The sequence below is a fragment of the Mobula birostris genome, chromosome 11 (assembly GCF_030028105.1).
Source record: "Mobula birostris isolate sMobBir1 chromosome 11, sMobBir1.hap1, whole genome shotgun sequence".
NCBI lineage: Eukaryota > Metazoa > Chordata > Chondrichthyes > Myliobatiformes > Myliobatidae > Mobula > Mobula birostris.
Genome location: NC_092380.1, coordinates 8859781 through 8881272, shown reverse-complemented (window position 1 = coordinate 8881272; position 21492 = coordinate 8859781). Strand labels below are relative to the sequence as shown.

The window sequence follows — 21492 nt, the reverse complement described above, 5'->3', positions numbered from 1 at the left end:
GCTGCATGGGAAATGAGGGTTAGGATATTGGGTTGAAGTTTTTGGTTAGGAGTTGTAGTCCAAATCTTCTCTTCTGCAAGATGAGGGATAGAAAGATGAAGAGAAATGGGTATGGAGAATGTGTGTGTGTGTGTGTGTGTTTAAGAGGGAGAGAGGGAGAGGAGAGAGGCAGGGATGGAGAGAGGGAGAGGGAGAAAGGGAAAGGAGGGAGTGAGGGAGAGAAAGAGAGAGATAGAGATAGAGAGAGAGGGAGAGAGATGAGGCAGTGGGAGGTAGAGGATATAGAACTACCTACCCACTGAACCACAAGGGTCAATCAGAACCGGAGTGATTAACAGAGAAGGACAAAGAGCCAAAGATAACAAAGGTTACCATCATCATAATGTGCCATGTCATATGACATCATCATTATGTTCTGTGTCATTTGATGTGGGTGTTCTTGACCATAGTTATTCTTGGCGAATTTTTCGACAGAAGTCGTTTGCCATTATCATTTTCTGTGCAGTGGTCTTTACAAGATGGGTGATCCCAGCCACTATCAACACTCTTCAGAGATTATCTGCCTGGCATCAGTGGTCGCAAAACCAGAACTTGTGATATGTACCCGCTGCCCATACGACCATCCACCACCAGCTCCCATGGCTTCATGTGACCTTGATCGAGGGGGCATCGACATCTTGCTCAAAGGTGACCTCAGGCTAGTGGAGGGAAGTAGCTCCTTACACCTCCTTTGGTAGAGATGTATCTCCACCGTGCCACCCTATAACACGGGTAGAGGGTAGAAAGGAAATGGGCGCAACAAATGTGTAGAAAGAAGCATAATCAATGGAGAAGTATGCAAAAAAAAAGACAACGAGGCACTGCAGGCACTTGGAGAGTGCTAGTCTGAGAATTGATAAAAATTAACTCACAACGGGCTGCGTGGTGTGAGTGTGTGTGAGGATCACCCCAGCCCTGACTTCAGTCCAATTTGCTCATCTCAGGCATAAACAGAGTTAAACCCTTCAGCCCATTTGCAAGATCTATTTCACAACTTAATTAGATTTATAATCTTATGTGTTATCCATCTGTTACGAGAAGCCATTCTTAATGAGGGGTCTACAATGTCACTGGAACCTCGGAAACCATCACAAGCAGCTGGAGATATTATGGATGTGAAAAGAAGATGGTTAAATATTTTGCTCAAGCTATTTTCTGATTGTAAGCTGAGCTTTTCAATTCAATTTTAGCAGCTTCTGTTTAATAATTGTAGAGCCTTTAGGTGCCCTGGGGCACTTCAGAGAAACGCTGAGCAACATTTCAATTCTGACACACGGAAGGATGCATGGGGGCACCTGCCTAAACAGATATAGGAGATCTTGCATTAAAGATTAAAAATCATCAAGTTGCACTTTATTTGTCACATGTACATACTGCACAGTGAAATGCCCTTTATTCTCGCTCAGTCCAAGGATTGTTCTGGGGCAGACTGCCATGCCTCCCTGGCCAGCATAGCTACCTCTAACCCTAACCCGTACGTCTTTGGAGTGTGGGAGGAAACCGGAGCACCTGGAGGAAATGGGGAGAATGTACACACCTTGCAGACAGTGGCAGGAATTGAACCCGTATTGCAGGTGCCATAAGGAGTTAGTTACACTAACCGCTACACCACCATCCCATTAGCAGAGGTGGACGGCGGGTAGTCTGTGTTTCCAGGAAACCATCCGCATCACCATTTTCCACAACCCACGGCCACATCACCTGCACACGTGGTGGGAGACGTGAGCGGGAAGTAAAATAATACTTGACACACAAATCCCGTGAGGGTGAATCTTGTTCCGTTTCCAGGATTTTTGGGGAGTGATCTGTGCATTCTGTAAGGATGAACGTCCGCTACCTGAATGGCAGGGGACACTTGATCTTTGAGGGAATAAAGAAGGGGATTTCAGAGGTTCGGGCTCAGGTTGGTGCCTCAACCAGTGGTTGAGGAAGGAGACTGAGAATGGATAGAACTTCAATTATTTAGAGATACCACACGGCAACAGGACGTCCTGGCCGAGTGAGCCTACACCACCCAATTACACCTATGTGACCAATTGACTACTAGCCCATACACCTTTGGAATGTGGGAGGAAACCCATATGGTCACGAGGAGAACATACAAACTCCTTACAGCAGCGATGGAATTGAACCCAGCTCACCGGCACTGTAATAGTCTTACATTGACCATTGTGCTACCATGCCTCCCAACCAGAGGTGCGGAGAGAACTAGCAAAGCTCTGGAGGAGATGACAGGTAGTGGCAAAGCCTTCGCTGTTGTGGAGTTTATTCATTTGTTTTTCTGGATCTGGGTACCTCTAGCAAGGCCAATATTTATTAGAGTCATAGAGCCAGAGAGTCATAGCGTGTTACAGAACATAAAAGACAATTTGGCCCATCTAGTTCATGTCAAACTATTATTCTGTCTAGTCCCACCAACCTGCACCTGATAGCAGCCCTCCATCCCCCTCCCATCCATGTAATTATCCAAATTTCTCTTAGAAGTTGAAATTGGACCCACGTCCACCACTTTACTGGCAGCTTGTTCCACACTTTCACCACTCTGAGTGAAGAAGTTCACCCTCATTTTCCCCTTAAACATTCTACCTTTCACCCTTAACCTATGACCTTTAGTTCTAGTTTCAATCAACCTCAGTGGAAAGAACCTGCTTGTATTTCTCCTATTTATAACTCTGCATTCTCTATCATATCTGCCCTCATTTTCCTACACACTAGGAAGTTAAGTACTAACATATTCAATCTTTCCCTACAACTCAGATCCTCAAGTCCCAGCAGCCTCCTTGTAAATTTTCTCTAAGTTCTTTCAATCTTACTGACAGCTTTCCTGTAGATAGGTGACCAGAGCTGCATACATTACTCCAAAGTGGGCCTCACAAACATCTTACACAACTTCAATACAATATCCCATTGGTTGCCTATGTGCTGGTGAGTTGCTGCTGTAAATCTCCATCCACAGCAGAAATTAAAAAGCAGAGGAATGGATTTGAGTCACTCTGTCTTTCTGTCATTCTTCTTGTTGTTCCTTGACCATTCCTAACAAGCCTGACTGTTCTCTAACATTTATACTTTTATTTGCTACTTGGTGACTTCTCATGCATGTATTTTTTTCTGATGCCTTTGCTGAGTAATTGAAACATATGGTCTAGAATCTTCTGGGGACAGCAATCCCAGGCACCCAAAATTAATGCTCTGAGGGCTAACTCGATGAGTACACAGATCTCCCAACTACTGATAGATCAGCTATTTGATGTGCTAAGTGATAGTATCAGCCCAGTTTGCAAGTGCCCTTGAACTAAATAACTTAGCTAGTATTATCTGGTTTAATGCAGTCTCACTTAACATAACCCCATTGTCTTACACTTCAACTCTTGGGTAGCCAGCCCTGTGTTGTGGGCCAGCATCCTCTGCTCTATAGACAGTGCCATTTGTTTGCAATGCTGCCCTTTTAACTTCAGACTGACTATTGTTTGCAAATTACATTAAGAACTGAAGACTGGTTCTTGTTTATGACAAGAAGCTGAAGAATGAATATTGTTTGGGCATTTACCTTAACAAAAACAACATTTTGACTCCTGGAAGAGTCAGCTGTTATAGAAAGCTGAGCTTGGCAAAAAATACCCCAAGGCCCTGGGCAGTGAATATCCATCACAAACCTCTTTGTCTTCCTTTTCTTTGTGGTCCTCCTTCACCATCTCTCTCTGTTACAGTTGAGTGAGTTGGTGACCATGACTTTTTGATTGTAATGAACAGGTAACATAATATATATAATTACAAGATTTATGCCTTGTTCTTGACCTCTGGATCACAAAGTCACCAGGATCTGACAGTACTAATCAAGATGTCCACTTTGTGTTGGATTGTGTTACTTAAATTGTTCACTGGACCTCAGTATATGTGACAATAATGAACCAATTTACCAATTTAAGCTTCTTACATGCTGCTGGGACTGCACTCATTCCAGAAAAGTGGAGAGTAACTTCATGATATGATATTATGCACAGGTGCACCCATAACGTCACCATGTGTAAGATGTAAGGCCCATAGCATTGTCACTGATCGCTCCCATCCGATGCACAATCTCTTTGAACTCCTACCATCAGGCAGGAGGTACCATAGCATTAGGATAAAGACTACTAGGATGGGATACAGCTTCTTCCCCCAGTGAGTCTACTGAACTCCCCGCCACCACCCAGGTCTTATCACTTATAAAGGAGGGTTAAACTGTTTAATTTTGAACTTGTGTCATAAATGCATCTTATGCTAAATGCCACTCTTCTGGAATATATATTATTATTTCTATATGTATGTGTGGAAATATTACTTTCTGTGGTGTGTGTGTGTGTGTGTTAGTTATATGTACTGTGTTGTACACCTTGGTCCCAGAGCAACATTGTTTCGTTTGGTGGTATACATGTATATGGTTGATTGGCAATAATCTTGAAGTTGAACTTAATTATTGGATGGTCATATAAACCTGCTTATCCCACCCACTTTTTGTCTGCCCCTACCCTATTAAGTCCCTGGTTAATATACATCTCACAACCAGCGCTAAGCAAGTTGATTAGGCCATTGTCATAATGACACTTGAGGAAGCTTGGTGTGCATAGATACTATGCCCTAGGGAGTTGAGGAGACTAGCTCATTAAAAGTATTTAAAGCGGGAGTAGATGCATTATGAACAAAATCGGGTGTTTGAGAATGACAGTGATCAAGCACAGAGAAGGATTTAAGCAGGGGTAAATCAGACAAGGGAGGCGCAGGATTGAGGATGGGGTAGATCAGAGAGAAGAGAGGGACAGTATTGAGGGCTGAGGTAGATCAGAGTGAAGAGAGGGGCAGGATTGAGGCTGGGATAGATCAGAGTGAAGAGAGGGGCAGTATTGAGGGCTGAGGTAGATCAGAGTGAAGGGAGGGGCAGAACTGAGGCCGGGGTAAGTCAGAGAGAAGAGAGGGGCAGGATTGAGGCTGGGGTAGATCAGACAAGAGAGGGGCAGGATTGAGGATGGGGTAGATCAGAGAGAAGAAAGGGGCAGTATTGAGGGCTGAGGTAGATCAGAGTGAAGAGAGGCGCAGTATTGAGGGCTAGGCAGATCAGAGTGAAGAGAGGGGCAGGATTGAGGCTGTGATAGATCAGAGAGAAGAGAGGGGCAGTATTGAGGGCTGAGGTAGATCAGAGTGAAGAGAGGGGCAGGACTGAGGGCTGAGGTAGATCAGAGTGAAGGGAGGGGCAGGATTGAGGCTGGGGTATATCAGTCAAGAGAGGGGCAGGATTGAGGCTGGTGTAGATCAGACTGAAGAGAGGGGCAGGATTGAGTCTGGGGTAGATCAGACTGAAGGGAGGGGCAGGACTGAGGGCTGAGGTAGATCAGAGTGAAGGAAGGGGCAGGATTGAGGCCGGGGTAGGTCAGAGAGAAGAGAAGGGCAGGATTGAGGCTGGGGTAGGTCAGAGTGAAGAGAGGGGCAGGATTGAGTCTGGGGTAGGTCAGAGTGAAGAGAGGGGCAGGATTGAGTCTGGGGTAGGTCAGAGTGAAGAGAGGGGCAGGATTGAGGCTGGGGTAGATCAGAGTGAAGAGAGGGGCAGGATTGAGGCTGGGGTAGATCAGACTGAAGAGAGGGGCAGGATTGAGTCTGGGGTAGACCAGACTGAAGAGAGGGGCAGGATTGAGGCTGGAGTAGATCAGAGTGAAGAGAGGGGCAGGATTGAGGCTGGAGTAGATCAGAGTGAAGAGAGGGGCAGGACTGAGGGGTCCTAATCCTAGTGTTCTCGGGTATACTTCACAACTTACATCGTTTCATTTCTGAATGGACAATGGACCCATGAACATTACCTCATTACTTCTGTTCTCTTTCTGCAATGCTTTTTTAACTTCTTTCGATACAGTATACATCTCTTATTATAATTTATAATATACTTTATGTATTGCACTGTACTGCAACAAAACAACAAATTTCACAATGTATAAACCTCATTCTGATTCTGATTTTCTGTTAATCATTTCTGGGAGGTTGTGATATCGGGTGTGTGTGGAATGAAAACCTAAGACCATCTAACACCTGGTAATGGAGTAACTTTCACTTTGATCTTCAAACACCCATTTACACTAATCCTACACTAATCTAATTTAAAATGTCTCACATTTTCTTCTCTGTTCTTCTACACAAGAAAATATGATGGTAAGTGAACCTACCACTCCACATCTTTGGGATGTGGATGAAAGCAACACACCTTGGGAAAGCCCATGACATCTCAGGGACAACGTACAAACCCCACACAGGCACATCAGAAGTTAGGATTGAACCTGACTTATTGGTGTTCTAACTGTGCCATTGGCTGCCCATGCAAAGTCAATGGAATAAAACTGTCTTATTGGCAAAGAACAAGGCAAGTGGTGATGCCCACCATGGTGAAATAGCTGCTGTCCTTTCAGCATTCATTCCTTCCTTTACCTGCTGGTCAATGGACACGGCGTCCAGCCCATGGTACATGATGTTGACCCAGCCATCTTTCGAAGCGAGCACAAAGAGAGACATCAGGGCCTGTTGCGGAGAGATACAAATGAGAAAACTAACCACCACTAGGTCGACAGTATCTTTAGAACGCGGCACCCTTCAGAGCCATCAACTGCTCCTGGTACATTAACCATTTCATTCCCAGAATGAAAGGTTCTACGTACGAAGTGCGCTTGACGGCTCTAGCTCTGCACTCACTGGAGTTCAGAGTTTAGAAGAATGAGGAGGGATCTTATTGAAAGCTACTGAGGTATGGATAGTGTGGAGGTGGAAAGAATGTTTGAAGTAGTGGGAAAAGTCCAGGACAGAGGCCATAGCCTCAGAACCAAGGGGTTGAAGTATAGAAGCATTTGATGGCTCCAGACATGCAGTCGCTGAAGTTTAGAAGAATAATGGAGTTCTCACTGGAACCTACTGAACATTGAAAGGCCGAAAGATTGAAAGATCTAGGTCTGACCAGACGTTCAGAGGACATTTCCTACAGTGGGAGAGTCTAGGGCCAGAGGGCACAGCCTTCGACTAAAGGGACGTCCCTTTAGAACAGAGATAAGGATGAATTTCTTTAGCCAGAGGGTGGTGAATCTGTGAAATTTATTGCCATAGACAGCTGTGGAGACCAAGTCAGTGGGTATATTTAAAGCGGAGGTTGTTACGTTCTTGGTTAGTAAAGGTGTCAAAGGTTATGGGGAGAAGGCAGGAGAATGGGGTTGAGAGGGAAAGTAAATGGCAGAGCAGGCTTGATGGGCTGAATGGCCTAATCTTGCTCCTATGTCTAATAATCTTATGGTTTTAAGAAAGGAATGTTACACCCTTTAACTAGACCACTCGTGCCTAGCATTTACTCTTGGTAAAGAGGGCACTCTCAGGTGGGAATTGAGATCAACCAGTTCACCAGACACTTTGTGTAACTCTTACAGGCCACTGTCTAACACTCTGGTGTGGGGGTCACTGCCCTTAACGTTAGTTACTTGACAGTCAGTGCTACTGTTGGAGTGCTGGAGATGCTTCTTGATTCCATGTCCTTACTCCCAGCACAGTTCTGTCTTGGGCGCTAAATTATTTTGCTATCCTGTTGTCCCTGCCTTTCAAAATCCATCCCACCTGTCACTTTCCGTATGCTCTTTTCAGTGACATTAACCAGAGGGTGGTGAATCCGTGAAATTCTTTGGCTCAGACGGCTATGAAGGCCAAGTAATTGGGTATATCTAAAGCGCTGGTTGATAGGTTCTTGATTAGTCAGGACGTCAAGGGTTACGGGGAGAAGGCAGGAGAATGGGGTTGAGAGGGATAATAAATCAGCATGATGGAAGGGCAGAGCAGACTTGATGGATCAAATGGCCTATGTCTTATGATCTAAAAGACATTCCCCAGTAATGAAGCCGGTCTAGCTCCACTTTTTTCACTGGACCCTCTTCTATTTCCTCATTGGTAATGCGTGGTAGAGAAGGTAGGTGATCAGTCCCAGGTTCACTCCCATTTCCACAAGTGAAAAGGAATCAGAGCCAACGAGAGCTTTTCCCGTCACTTTATCTATTCATCAGACCCAACATATCACAATATAATAGATTTGAACTATTATTCTTTATTTAGTACATTCACACATTCAAGACTGACTGATGCATACACTGATATATCATCCAATGTAGTCTTTTGTTGAACATACACTGGTATATCACCCATTGTAGCCCTGTGATCAGTACTCATTGATATATCATCAATATAGTCTAATGATCAATATACACTGATACAGCACCAGTGCATGTAGACTAGTGATCAATATACAGTATACTGATATACCACCCATTATTGTCATGTAATCAATACACCTTGATATATCACCTGTTGTAGTTCAGTGACCAATATAACTGATATCCCACAATTTATTCTCCAATAATCAATACTCATCAATATACTACCAATGTAGTCTAGGAATCAATATACACTGATATACCACACATTATAGTCATGTAATCAATACATATCAATATATCACCTATTGTAGTTCAGTAATCAATATACTGTAACTGATATTCCACAATTTATACTCCAATGATCAATACTCATCAATATACTTCCAATGTGGTCTAGGAATCAATATACACTGATATACCACACATTTCAGTCTAGTGATCAATTTCCGGGTGACCATTGGGCAAAGCTGTCAGTAAATGATAGGGAGCAATTGGAGAGTGAGAAGGCAGAAGTTGCAGGCTAGTGAGTAATACTTACTGATATTCCACTCACTATAGCCCTGCAGCTAATATTTACTGATATTTATTGTGTGCAGTTTTGGTCCCCTAATCTGAGGAAAGACATCGTTGCCATAGAGGGAGTACAAAGAAGGTTCACCAGATCGATTCCTGGGATGGCAGGACTTTCATATGAAGAAAGACTGGATGAACTAGGCTTGTACTCGTTGGAATTTAGAAGATTGAGGGGGGATCTGATTGAAACGTATAAAATCCTAAAGGGATTGGACAGGCTAGATGCAGGAAGATTGTTCCCGATGTTGGGGAAGTCCAGAACGAGGGGTTACAGTTTGAGGATAAAGGAGAAGCCTTTTAGGACCGAGATTAGGAAAAACTTCTTCACACAGAGAGTGGTGAATCTGTGGAATTCTCTGCCACAGGAAACAGTTGAGGCCAGTTCATTGGCTAAATTTAAGAGGGAGTTAGATATGGCCCTTGTGGCTACGGGGATCAGGGGGTATGGAGGGAAGGCTGGGGCGGGGTTCTGAGTTGGATGATCAGCCATGATCATAATAAATGGCAGTGCAGGCTCGACGGGCCGAATGGCCTACTCCCACACCTATTTTCTATGTTTCTATGTTTCTATAAACAACGGGAATTCTGCAGATGCTGGAAATTCAAGCAACACACACCAAAGTTGTTGGTGAACGCAGCAGGCCAGGCAGCATCTCTAGGAAGAGGTACAGTGGACGTTTCAGGCCGAGACCCTTCGTCAGGACTAACTGAGGGAAGAGTTAGTAAGAGATTTGAAAGTGGGAGGGGGAGGGGGAGATCCAAAATGATAGGAGAAGACAGGAGGGGGAGGGATGGCGTCAAGAGCTGGACAGGTGATTGGCAAAGGGGATATGAGAGGATCATGGGATAGGAGGTCCAGGGAGAAAGACAAGGAGGGGGGGAACCAGAAGATGGGCAAGGGGTATAGTCAGAGGGACAGAGGGAGAAAAAGGAGAGTCTCCCCCCCCCACCACCTCCCCCTTGTACCCCATCCGTTATTTATTTTTATACACACATTCTTTCTCTCACTCTCCTTTTTCTCCCTCTGTCTCTCTGACTATACCCCTTGCCCATCCTCTGGTTCCCCTCTCCTTGTCTTTCTCCCCGGACCTCCTGTCCCATGATCCTCTCATATCCCCTTTGCCAATCACCTGTCCAGCTCTTGCCTCCATCCCTCCCCCTCCTGTCTTCTCCTATCACTATGGATCTCCCCCTCCCCCTCCCACTTTCCAATCTCTTACTAGCTCTTCCTTCAGTTAGTCCTGACGAAGGGTCTCGGCCTGAAATGTCGACTGTACCTCTTCCTAGAGATGCTGCCTGGCCTGCTGCGTTCACCGGCAACTTTGATGTGATTTACTGATATAACGTTATTTCCATGTATTGAACAGGAAGACCAATCTCTAGAAGAGGTAGCAATTGTAAATTCCGTACCTGTCCGAGGTTGTCAAAGTTATACTTGTGATGCATCCACTTGTAGTTTGCCAACAAACAGTCTGACCTGTTGGTGACATTGCGAGTATCGTGACCCTGGCAGTAGTAAAACTTGCCTTTGAAGAGCTGTAAGGGTTAAAATACATTGTTACCGGCGTTGCTTCCGTCATAGTATCGCTGAGATTAGGATTCTGGATAGATCACTGGCCTGATTCACAGAACGGCAGGATGGCAATTTTTGTACCTTAAAGTTATTTATTTGTTTATTTAGCGACACAGTGCCGATTAGCCCTTCCGGACCAGACCATTTCGGCAACCCCCGACAAATCCGATTAACCCTAACCTAACCACGGGACAACCTACAATGACCATTTAACCTACCTGGCACGTCTTTGGACTGTGGAATTTGTTACAGAGGGTTGTGGAGTCACTGGATGAATTTAAGGCAGGGGTTTATAGATTCTTGATTGGCACAGACGTTAAGGGTTAGAGGAAGAAGGTGGGAGAATAGGCTTAAAGAAAAATAAATCAACAATGATTAAACGGGAGAGCAGATCTGATGGGCTGAATGGTCCTATATCATAACGGTTCTGGATGAATGTTTTGCCTAGAACTAATGTGGGCAGACATTTGGCTGGATGATCTGGCCAAATATTTCCAAGACAGATGAGACTGCAGATGCTGTAATCCGGAGCAGCAAATCAATACTGGAAGAACTCAACGGGTCAGGTAGCATCTGTGGAGAGAAATGGGGCAATCAATATCACAGGTCAAGACCCCTAATCAGGACTGGTCGTTGTTGAAGAGCAGAAAACAGAGGGGGAGCAGTGGGTGAGGGTCTCACATGCTGCCTGCCAATGGGAGGAGGCAAAATTCTTCAAAGTGGGGCATCCTTTGGAGAGCCTTTGCAGTCGAGTAGTACAAGAGAGAATGTCAGGAGTGCTAGAGGATGTTCACAAGAATCATCCCGGGAACGAAAGGCTTAACCGATGAAGAGCGCTTGATGAATCTGGGCCTGTGTCGAATGGAGTTCAGAAAGATGAAGGCATATCTCATTGAACCCTACAGGATGGTGAAAGGCCTGGATAGAGAGGACGTGGAGGGGATGTTTAATTAGCAAGAGATGCTAAGATCCGAGGGCACAGCCTCAGAGATCTGAGAGACTGACAAGCTAGAGTCAGGAGTGATAAAACAACGTACTGGAGGAGATCACCTAGCACCTGTAGAGGGGGATGGACAGTCGACATTTCAGGTTGAGACCCTTCATGTGGAACCTCTCAGTCCCAATACTTCTTACGCTGTCCAAATGAGACAAAAACCTAGCAATATCTCAGAGCAACTTGCATCCACATCCACAATTATGTCCACAATGGAGATTCCAGTGTTTTCCTGACATGTGCTTGTCTCTCTGATTCCCCAGGACTCCCACCACCAGGTTCAGGAGCAGGTATTACCCCTTCACCATTTGGCTCTTGAACCACTCAACTTCAGCCGCCCCATCACTGAACTGTTCCCACAATTTACGGACTCCTTTTCAAGGACTCTTTATCTCATGTTCTTGATATTTATTGAATGATTGGTTAATTAATTAATTAATTAATTAATTTGTATTTGCACAGTTTGTTGTCTTTCACACATTGGATGTTGGTCCGTCTTGTTGGGCGCAATCTTTCATTGATTCTATTATGGTTCTTTGATTTATTGAGTATGCCCACAAAAAAACATTGTATATGGAGACATGTATGTACTTTGATAATAAACTTACTTTGTACTTTGTAATGGTCCCAAATGATCTGCTTTGCTGAGTGATTTTAACCTGGTATGTATTGTCCTCAAGATCTGTGCCCTTGTGTTCCTCCTTTCCAATCAGTGAGGTGTTCATTGCCAAAACTGAAGTACATTTTTTTCTATTGGAAGGCCAATTTCTTCCAGTAGTTAACTCACTATAAAGTTATTGCTGAAAAGGCAGGATAGTCTTCAGCCGAAATGAAATCCAGGCTGAATTTGATTGTTTCGTTTTAACCACAGGAGTGCAGGAGTTGGGATGTTATCTTGAAGTTGTATAAGACATAGATGAGGCCTAATTTGGAGTATTTTGTGCAGTTCGTGTCACCTTGCTACAGGAAAGAGATCAATAATATGAAAAGAGCATGGAGAAAACTTACAAGAATATTGCTGGGATTTGAGGAATTTAGAAGGATATTGCTGGAATTTGAGGAATTGAGTTACAGAGGAAGTTTGACTTGGTTGAGTTTTTCCCTGGAGTGTAGGAGAATGAGGGAGATTTGTTTGAGATATATAAACTCATGTGTATAGACACTGTAAGTGCAAGCATGCCTTTTTCCACTGAGGTTGGGAGAGACTAGAACTAGTTCAGGGTGAAAGGTGAAATGTTTAAGGGGAATAAGAGGGAGTACTTCTTCATTCAGAAGGTGTTAATAGTGTGGACAAGCTGCCAGTGGAAGTGGTGGATGCGGGATCGATTTCGACATTTAATAGAGGTTTGGATGAGTTCTTGGATGGGAGAGGTATGGAGGGCTCTGGCCCGGGTGCTAGTCGATGGGATGAGGAGAATAACAGTTTGGTGCAGGCTAGAGAGATCAAAGGGCCTGTTTCTGTGCTGTAGGGCTCTCTCTCTATAAACCATTCTAAAACCTTGAGAATAACCCTTTCTGTCTCCCCAGGGTTGGTTAACTCTCCACAGTCTCTTGACACTAAAAATTAATTCCAAGCCACAAGACTCATCATTGATGTCAGTCTGGCAACAGGAAACTGTTCAATTGAGCAGAGATGTCTGATTGGGTTCTTCGAATGAGAATCAGAATCAAATTTATTATCACTGACGTATGATGTGAAATTTATTGTTTGGCAGCATCAGTACTGTGCAACATGTAAAATATATGATAAATTACAATAAAAATATATAAAAATTGAATAAATAGCACAAGAATAGAGGGGAAAAGTGTGAGATAGTGTTCATGGGTTTACTGTACATTCTGAAATCTGATGGCAGAGGGAGAGAAGCTGTTTCTAAAGTGTTGAGTGTGGGTCTTCAGTCTCCTGTACCTCCTCCCTGATGGTAGTAAGGAGAAGAGGGGACCACCTGGGAGTCATTAATGATGGACATTGCCTTTTTGGAGACATTACATTTAGGGAAAGGCCTTCCAGCAAAATGGTAGTGTGCATGGATGCAGTGGCATGATCTAGAGCCAACCAAAGGTGTATTCGTCTTCTTTAAACATCTCTTCTATGATCTCAATGCACTGCTGGGCATTAAGAACTTCAAGTACTTCGCATCTACTCCATCAGCGAGTTGCTCGATAGCAGAGGAGGTGGAGGAGCTGGACTTGGTGTAGACTTTGTTGCGGCCTGCTACAGAGAGATACTGGAATTGGTGTGTGAAGACAGTGCACGGTCTAATGGCGAGTGATTGTCTTGGACGTTTTTCTTGTGATCGCAAGACCCTGGCGGCCATTGGTAATGAGGAATGCTGCTCCCCCGGTTCACTGTTTTATTGGTGAGACCAACAACAGGGGAGCTGCGTTGCCACAGTGATAGCGAAGGCTCGGCCTCATGCCACGGGCTTGCCTGTACCAGCAGCTGAGGAGGGGCGACTCCAGAGATGGTGTGGTGCCCCGTCCATGCTGGGTTGGGGGCTGACCCCTTCTGTCGGTGCTGCCCTCCAGTGCTAGCTCGGTGGAAGACAAGTTTGATTGCATGCATGCGCACTTTCATCGGCGGATTGTCGAGAACTTCTTGTTCTTGCGGACAACACCCATGCACCATCAACTTACAGGACATGTCACTCAGAAACTTGGGGTTATTTGTATTTTTTTTGTGTGCTAGCTTACACGTGCTATATGTGCCTTGTGCCGTGTAAGCGCTATGCTTCGCAACTTGGCCTCGGAAGAACGCTGTCTCACTTGGCTGTATTCCTGAATGACAATTAAACTTGAACTGGAAGCCCTCGCTGGAGGGGGGGGGGCCTGTACCCGTGAAGAAGCTGCCTGAGTTTGCAACCCTCTGCAGAACTTTCCAATGCTGTGCCGTGGCTCCCCGCCACACCACACAGCAATGCACCCAGTTAGAATGCTCCACTTAGCTGCAATTTCACATGAGCAGACAAAGCTGAAGAGATTGTACAGTCCTTTTTCTGTCTGATTGATCTGTAGAGCCGTCTATCAACGTCAACAGATGGCAAGCTCCTCTGTGCTTTAGGGAACTAGTAATTAAAACAATTACTTACTAATTCGTAAAGATCTTGAAAAGGGCACCATGAATATGGTAACAGCGCTGCTGAATAACATTTAGTGAGGCATTATTAATAAACAGAAATATTGTGGTTTAATTCATACAACTGCATAATTGGATTAGGTTTAAAACGAGACAAGCATTTAGCAATGGGGAGACCACATCTGAAATACTGTGCATTTGGTTTCTTTTACTGAAGGACGTTAAGGCTTTGGAAGCAGTTCAGACAACACAAGTCGATAGGGTTGTTAAGAAGGCGCATGGTGTGTTGGCCGTCAGTAGTTGGGGGATTCAGGTCAGGAGCCGCCAGATAATGTTAAAGCTCTACAAAACCCTGGTTAGACCACACTTGGAATATTGTGTTCAGTTCTGCTTGCCTTATTATAGGAAGGATGAGGAAACTTTAGAGAGGGTGCGGAGGAGATTTACCAGGATGCTACCTGGATTAGTGGTCATGTATAATGAGGACTGGTTGAGTGAGCTAGGGTTTTTCTCTTTGGAGTGAAGGAGAATGAGAGGTGACTTGATAGAGATGTACAAGATAATAAGAGTGGATAGTCAGGGCAGAAATAACTACTATGAGGGGGGCACAATTTTAAGGTGATGGGAGGAAAGTATAAAGTTGATGTCAGGGGGAGGTTTTTTTTACACAGAGATTGGTGGATGTGTGGACCACCCTGTCAGGGGTGGTGGTGGAGGCAGGTACATTAGAGACACTTAAGAAACTCTTAGAAAGGCACGTGAATAATAGAACATTGGAGGAGGGAAGGTTTCATTGATCTAAAGGTCTAAGAGCCTGTACTGTGCTCTCAGGTTCAGTAGATTGATATTCGTAGAAGGAGGGTTATCTTATGAGAAAAGATTGGACCTGTTCAGAAAACTGAGAAGGAACATGATGGAAATGGAGAAGATTGTGAGGAGCTCTGACCAAGTGAATGTGGAGAGGATTGTTCATCACGTGGGAGAATCTGTGAACCGGTGGGGGGTGATGGTCACTGTTTAAAAATAAGTGGTTAAACGTTTAAGTCAAAAGTTCAACGTACATTCATTATCAAAGTATATATACCGTATACAATCCTGAGATTCATCTTCCTCACTGACAGCCACAAAACAAAGAAACAAAGTCAGAGGTGTAGTGAAATATTTTGTCCAAGCATTGGGGTCTTAGGAAACCACTCGTTCCAATGGAAGAGAGTCTTTAATTATTTTAATGTAGGGGTGGGAAAGCAAGGGAATAAAGGGCTATTAACATAGATGAGAATGTGGAGTGGAAGTTACAAGCAGACAACCCATTGTCTCTCTTAATACCAGAACAGCATTGAAAGGCCAAGCAGTCTACTCCTGCTCCCAATTCCTATGTTCACATATCCTGTCGCTGCCTTATAATTCAGTCAAGGATGAGATTCACTACACATACAATACTAGCAAAAGTCACATGTACTGTAGGAATTTTACATGTTGCACTGTACTGCTGTCATATAAAAAAATAAATTTCATGACAAATGTGAGTGATGATAAACCTGGTTCTGATACGGGTCTCTATTGTGGACTGAGAGTGGGAAGGAGGCAGGGAGAGGGGAATCATGGTTGGGAAAAGAGGAAGCGAGAGGGGAGGTAGCAGGAAGCACCACAGAGATATTCTATAATAATCAATACACCAATTGCCTGGTGTTTCAATGGTGGTTGAGTCTGCAACAGCATCTCCCCTGCACCCTGCCCCCACCCCCAGTTTCCCTGGCACTCCTTCTCTGCCATCCATCCCACACCCCTCCCACGGCACTTCACTCTTACCATTCCTGCCCGATTTGCAAACTCACTCTCTGTTCCACATTGACAACTACAGTATTGTGCAGAAGTCTGTGGCACCCCGGCTATATACATGAGCCTAAGATTTTTGCACAGTACTGTACCCCAGTGGCAATTTTATACAAAGCAGCAAACTATTCAAATGCCATCACTAACGTACTTGCATTGGTGACCTCAATGTATTTTACAACAGTTTTTTGGATAATGGTGGAGGGTGGTGGACTTGTTATGGTTGTGGTGATATAAAGGCTTTCAGAGCTCCTTTTAGAACACTCTAAAATGTTTTGCAGTCAGTGAAGTAGTTTTGCAAAAGCGATTCAACATTCCTGATTCAAGACTGCTTAATGTCATTTCCTGTACACAAGTGTAAAGGAGAATTAAATAATTGTTATTCCAGATCTGATGCAACCCAAAAAAACTACAAAAGATAAAGAACCCAATGATAATAATGATAAAAACACAATAAATATAAATACATAAGATAGCTTATAAGCATAGATTGATTGTGTTGATGGCTGCTGTAACGCAGGAAACTTTACTTTACGTCACTTTATTGTTGCCAGGAGCATACAGTCATCACAGCGATATTTGATTCCGCACTTCGTGCTCCCTGGAGTACAAATCAATAGTAAATATTAAAAATTTAAATTATAAATCATAAATAGAAAATAGAAAAGGGAAAGTAAGGTGGTGCAAAAAAACCGGGAGGCAGGTCCGGATATTTGGAGGGTACGGCCCAGATCCAGGTCAGGATCCGTTCAGCAGTCTTATCACAGTTGGAAAGAAACTGTTCCCAAATCTGGCCGTACGAGTCTTCAAGCTCCTGAGCCTTCTCCCGGAGGGAAGAGGGACGAAAACTGCGTTGGCTGGGTGGGTCGTGTCCTTGATTATCCTGGCAGCACTGCTCCGACAGCGTGCGGTGTAAAGTGAGTCCACGGACGGAAGATTGGTTTGTGTGATGTGCTGGGCTGTGTTCACGATCTTCTGCAGCTTCTTCCGGTCTTGGACAGGACAACTTCCATACCAGGTTGTGATGCACCCTAGAAGAATGCTTTCTACGGTGCATCTATAAAAATTAGTGAGCGTTTTAGGCGACAGTCAAATTTCTTTGGCTTTCTCAGGAAGTAAAGGCGCTGGTGGGCCTTCTTGGCAGTGGACTCTGCTTGGTTGGACCAAGTCAGGTCACTTGTGATATCGACCCCGAGGAACTTAAAGCTTTTGACCTGTTCCACTAGCGCACCACCGATGTAAACATTGTCAAAGTCAAAGAAAATTTTATTATCAATGTACTTATATGTTACCCTACACTAACCTGAGATTTATTTTCTTGCAGGCATTTACAGAAAAATAAATACAATAGAATTTATGAAAAAAACATACATAAACTAAGACTGACAAACAACCGATGTGAAAATAAAAAAGAAATAATGCTGAGAATGAGTTGCAGAGCCCTTGAAAGTGAGTCCACAGGGTGCTGCGCAGAAGGATCCTAAATATTGTGGTAATGGCCAGGTAATCTGTGTTAGCAAACAACTTAATGGATAAAAATTTGCCCCAGCAGACCAGAGTAGAGGTAATAAAATAACTGAGGGAGAGAATCGATGATGAGAGTGAGCCAGCAAGGACTGTAAGAACAGTCAGAGCTTCTACGAGTATATAAGATGAAAGTAAGCAGTTAAGGCAAATATTACCGAAGGACTGGGAAAATAAGGAGGTAATCAGGGATACTTGATTTCACAATCTACCTCATTATGCTACTCTTTGCCATAGCTGGCTGGTGGCGTAGTGGCTCTTGTACTGGAGTTCGAGGTGAGCGGTCTCGCATTCGAACCGGCCGGTCCTTGCACACTTTCTATCCGTGCTGGGTTGACCATCGAGATGGCAACTCGGCTTTGTGGAAAAAAAAAACAACAATGTTGCCGCTCGATCTGCCTCAAGGCGCAGAGAGGCACTGCACGCTTTCTGTAACAGTGACACTTCACTCCACATTTCTGTTTTTGCTTCTTTCTTGTACCACCTCAGAGCACTTATGTAATGAAGGGACCTCTGCGGGATGAATGCAAAGCAAAGTTTTTTAGTCTACCTCAGTGCCTTGTTCTTTTCCGTGCCTTGTGGCACATGGGGTAGCAGCCATTTCTTTAGCATTTTTGTTTTTTACGAGGCCGATTTGCTAGCTTGACGCTCCGCCCAGTATGGATCAAGAGTGTGCAAGGAACCAGCTGGATTCGAACCGGGGACCATTGGCCTCAAAGTCTGGTGCGGATGCCACTACGCCACCACTCGGCAACTTCAGTGCATGTGACAGATTGTCAACCGATCGGCCAATTCTTGATTTACCAAATGGAGGCACAGTGAAGAAGGTGTTCGAGTTGTTGCCTATGAATTCCAGGTTCGGGCTTTGCTATCTGTGCAGAAGTTGCCTGGTCTGCTGATGAATCTGAGGGATTCCTCTGGCTGCTCCAGTTTCCTTCCACATTCCAAAGACATTGTAGGTTACCCCTCAGTATAGGTGAGTTGTAGAATCTGCAGAGGAGAGGGGCTGGAGATGACGGAGGAGAGGGGAATGTGAGAATAGATATTGTGTAAAATAGATGTTTGATGACTGACAACGACTCCATGAGCTGAAAGGTCTCTTTTTGTGCTGAGTATCTCTGTGGATCGTCTCCACAATGATCTCCAAGGATTGTCACTTTGTCATGGTGAAGAGGCTGAGATCCCATGAGCTATGCCATCTGGGGCTTAGCCATCTGGCATCTAGCTCCTGGTAGGGTCAAAGGGGAGGACACAGACAAAGAGCGATCCAACCAAGACTTCAGCAGTGGAGCTGGCAGAAGATGATGGCACATCACAATGGCGGTGAAGCTGGAGGAAGGCTGCAGCAGATAAAGGTCCCCAGTCATCTTGCATTCCATGCCCCTGGATGCTGACCACAATTTATCAAAGACTGTGTGGAGGCTGCCTGTGCATCAGCCTCCCAACGTTAAACAAAGTCACACACAGAAGTTCTCCATGAGGAGGATAATAGACAACCCCTGAGGCAAACATTATACTTGATTCGAGTGATCGCCCTACTTCTATAACTCATCCTTCTTCTCAGCAGAACCAGCCAAGACTTCAGCACTGTAGTTGGTGGAACGTCAAAGGCTTGGAGGGGATCATGGATCTTAATCATTCACAAATACTAAAGGTACTAGACAAATTAACGGACTACAGGCTCTCATGTATTCTGTGTCAGATGGATTGCACACGAGGGTTATGAGGGACAAAGCAGGAGTGTAGGCAATCATCAGCCTTAAACTTAAAAAGTCTGTGGATGCTGGAACTCCAAAGGATGGATCATCACCCATCGCCCGTCGAGACAGATGGATGCCAACAGCAATACATTACATTAATCCTTTTCCCACTGAGAAACACACAGAAAATGCTGGAGGAGCTCAGCAGGCCAGGCAGCATAAATGGAAATGAATAAACAGTCGACATTTCGGGCCGAGACCCTTTCTTCAGAACTTGAAAGGAAGGAGAAAGACGATAGAATAAAAAGGTGGAGGGAGGGGAAAGAGGATAGCCGGTGGGAAAGGTCAGGGGCTGGAGAAGAATGAACCTGATAGGGGAGGAGAGTGGACCATAGGAGAAAGGGAAGGAGGAGAGGAGACAGGGGGAAGTAATAGGTAGGTAAGAAGAGGTAAAAGGCCAGAGTGTGGAATAGAAGGAGGGGGAGTGGTGGAATTTTTTACTGGAAGGAAAAATCGACATTCATGCCATCAGGTTGGAGGCTACTCAGATGTGAACTCCTCCCAGAGGGGAGCAGCTAATGAGTGGCACAGGATTAACCCATTAACTACCACAGTGGTTCTGCTTTGTTCCGTGCTGTGGACCATTTTGTTGTGTTCGATGTTGTTCTGCTGAGCACGGCGGGCATGCTACATTGGTGCCAGAATGTGTGGCGATGTTTGCGGGCTGCCCCCAGCACATGCTTGGGTGTGTTGATTAGATTAGATTAGATTATGAGGACACGCAGTCCTCCTTTGTTGTCATTTAGTAATGCATGCATTAAGAAATGATACAATATTCCTCCGTGGTGATATCACAGAAACATAGGACAGACCAAGGCTGAAAAACTAAGAAAAACCACATAATTATAACATATAGTTACAACAGTGCAACAATACCATAACTTGATGAAGAACAGTCCATGAGCACAGTAAAAAAGTTCAAAGGCTCTCAAAAGTTCCACATCTCACGCAGACGGGAGAAGGAAGAAAACTCTCCCTGCCACGCCTGACCACAGTCCGACTCTGAGTTGTCCGAAAACTTTCGAGCCTCCGATCAGCCCTCCGACACCACGTACCGAGCACCATCTCTGCCAAACGCTTCGACTTCAGCCTCAGTCACCAGCAATAGGCAAAGCCGAGGATTTGGGGCCTTCCCTCCAGAGATTCTCGATCGCACATTAACAGCGGCAGTGAACCGGGCATTTCAGAAATTTCTCCAGATGTTCCTCTGTGCTCTCACGGCTGTCTCCATCAAATCAGAATTGTGCACGGCGTCCTACTTACAAATACGATATCATTTCACCGGAGAGCTGCGTGTGCTGTGTCGCGCCGCCATTTTCTCCTCCCGCCAGCAAATTATTAATGCAAATGACGATTTCACTGCATGTTTCAATGTATATGAGATAACAAATCACAACCACTTAAACACTCTGGTGCTACTCCTTTAAGTAGCGTCCTTGGCAAGGCCAGCATTTGCTGGCTACTCTAGCATCGCTCTGTTGGGTGGAAAATAAATGACTACTCTCCTGCGTTGCTGTAGACCATACGGTGCTCCACAGCACCAGGCTGTCACTCTTCCCTGCGTTACCGTGGTGACTGTCTATCAAAAATAATTAACCGCTTGTAAAATGCTTTGTGATGTCTGGACAACATGCTGGAAGATCATTATTTAGGCACTTAGGGAAGTCTATGGCCATGCACATTGAAGAAGGAATAAAGGCAAGGACTATTTTCTAAACGGGGGAGCAAGGGGACTTCGGCGATCTCACGCAGGATTCCCTAGAGGTTGACTTGCAGCTGAATCGGTGGTAAGGAAAGCAAATGCCATGTTAGTATTCACTTCAAAAGTACTCAAATGTAAAAGCAAAGGTGCAATGTTGAGGCTTTATAAACTACTGGTGAAGCCTCACTTGGAGTATTAGTAGTAGTTTTGAGCCCTG

General features: G+C 44.7%; 1 protein-coding gene across 1 annotated transcript in view; it reads right to left on the bottom strand.

Annotated features, from left to right (window-relative positions):
• Positions 1-21492, bottom strand: part of LOC140205397 (voltage-dependent T-type calcium channel subunit alpha-1I-like) — a 426562-nt gene that overhangs the window by 60449 nt on the left and 344621 nt on the right. The window contains exons 21-22 of the mRNA XM_072272989.1: positions 10224-10349; positions 6487-6576 (exon numbers count right to left, since the gene is read on the bottom strand). Of these exons, the coding sequence (XP_072129090.1) occupies positions 6487-6576; positions 10224-10349 (216 nt within the window). The remainder of the gene's footprint in view (positions 1-6486; positions 6577-10223; positions 10350-21492) is intronic.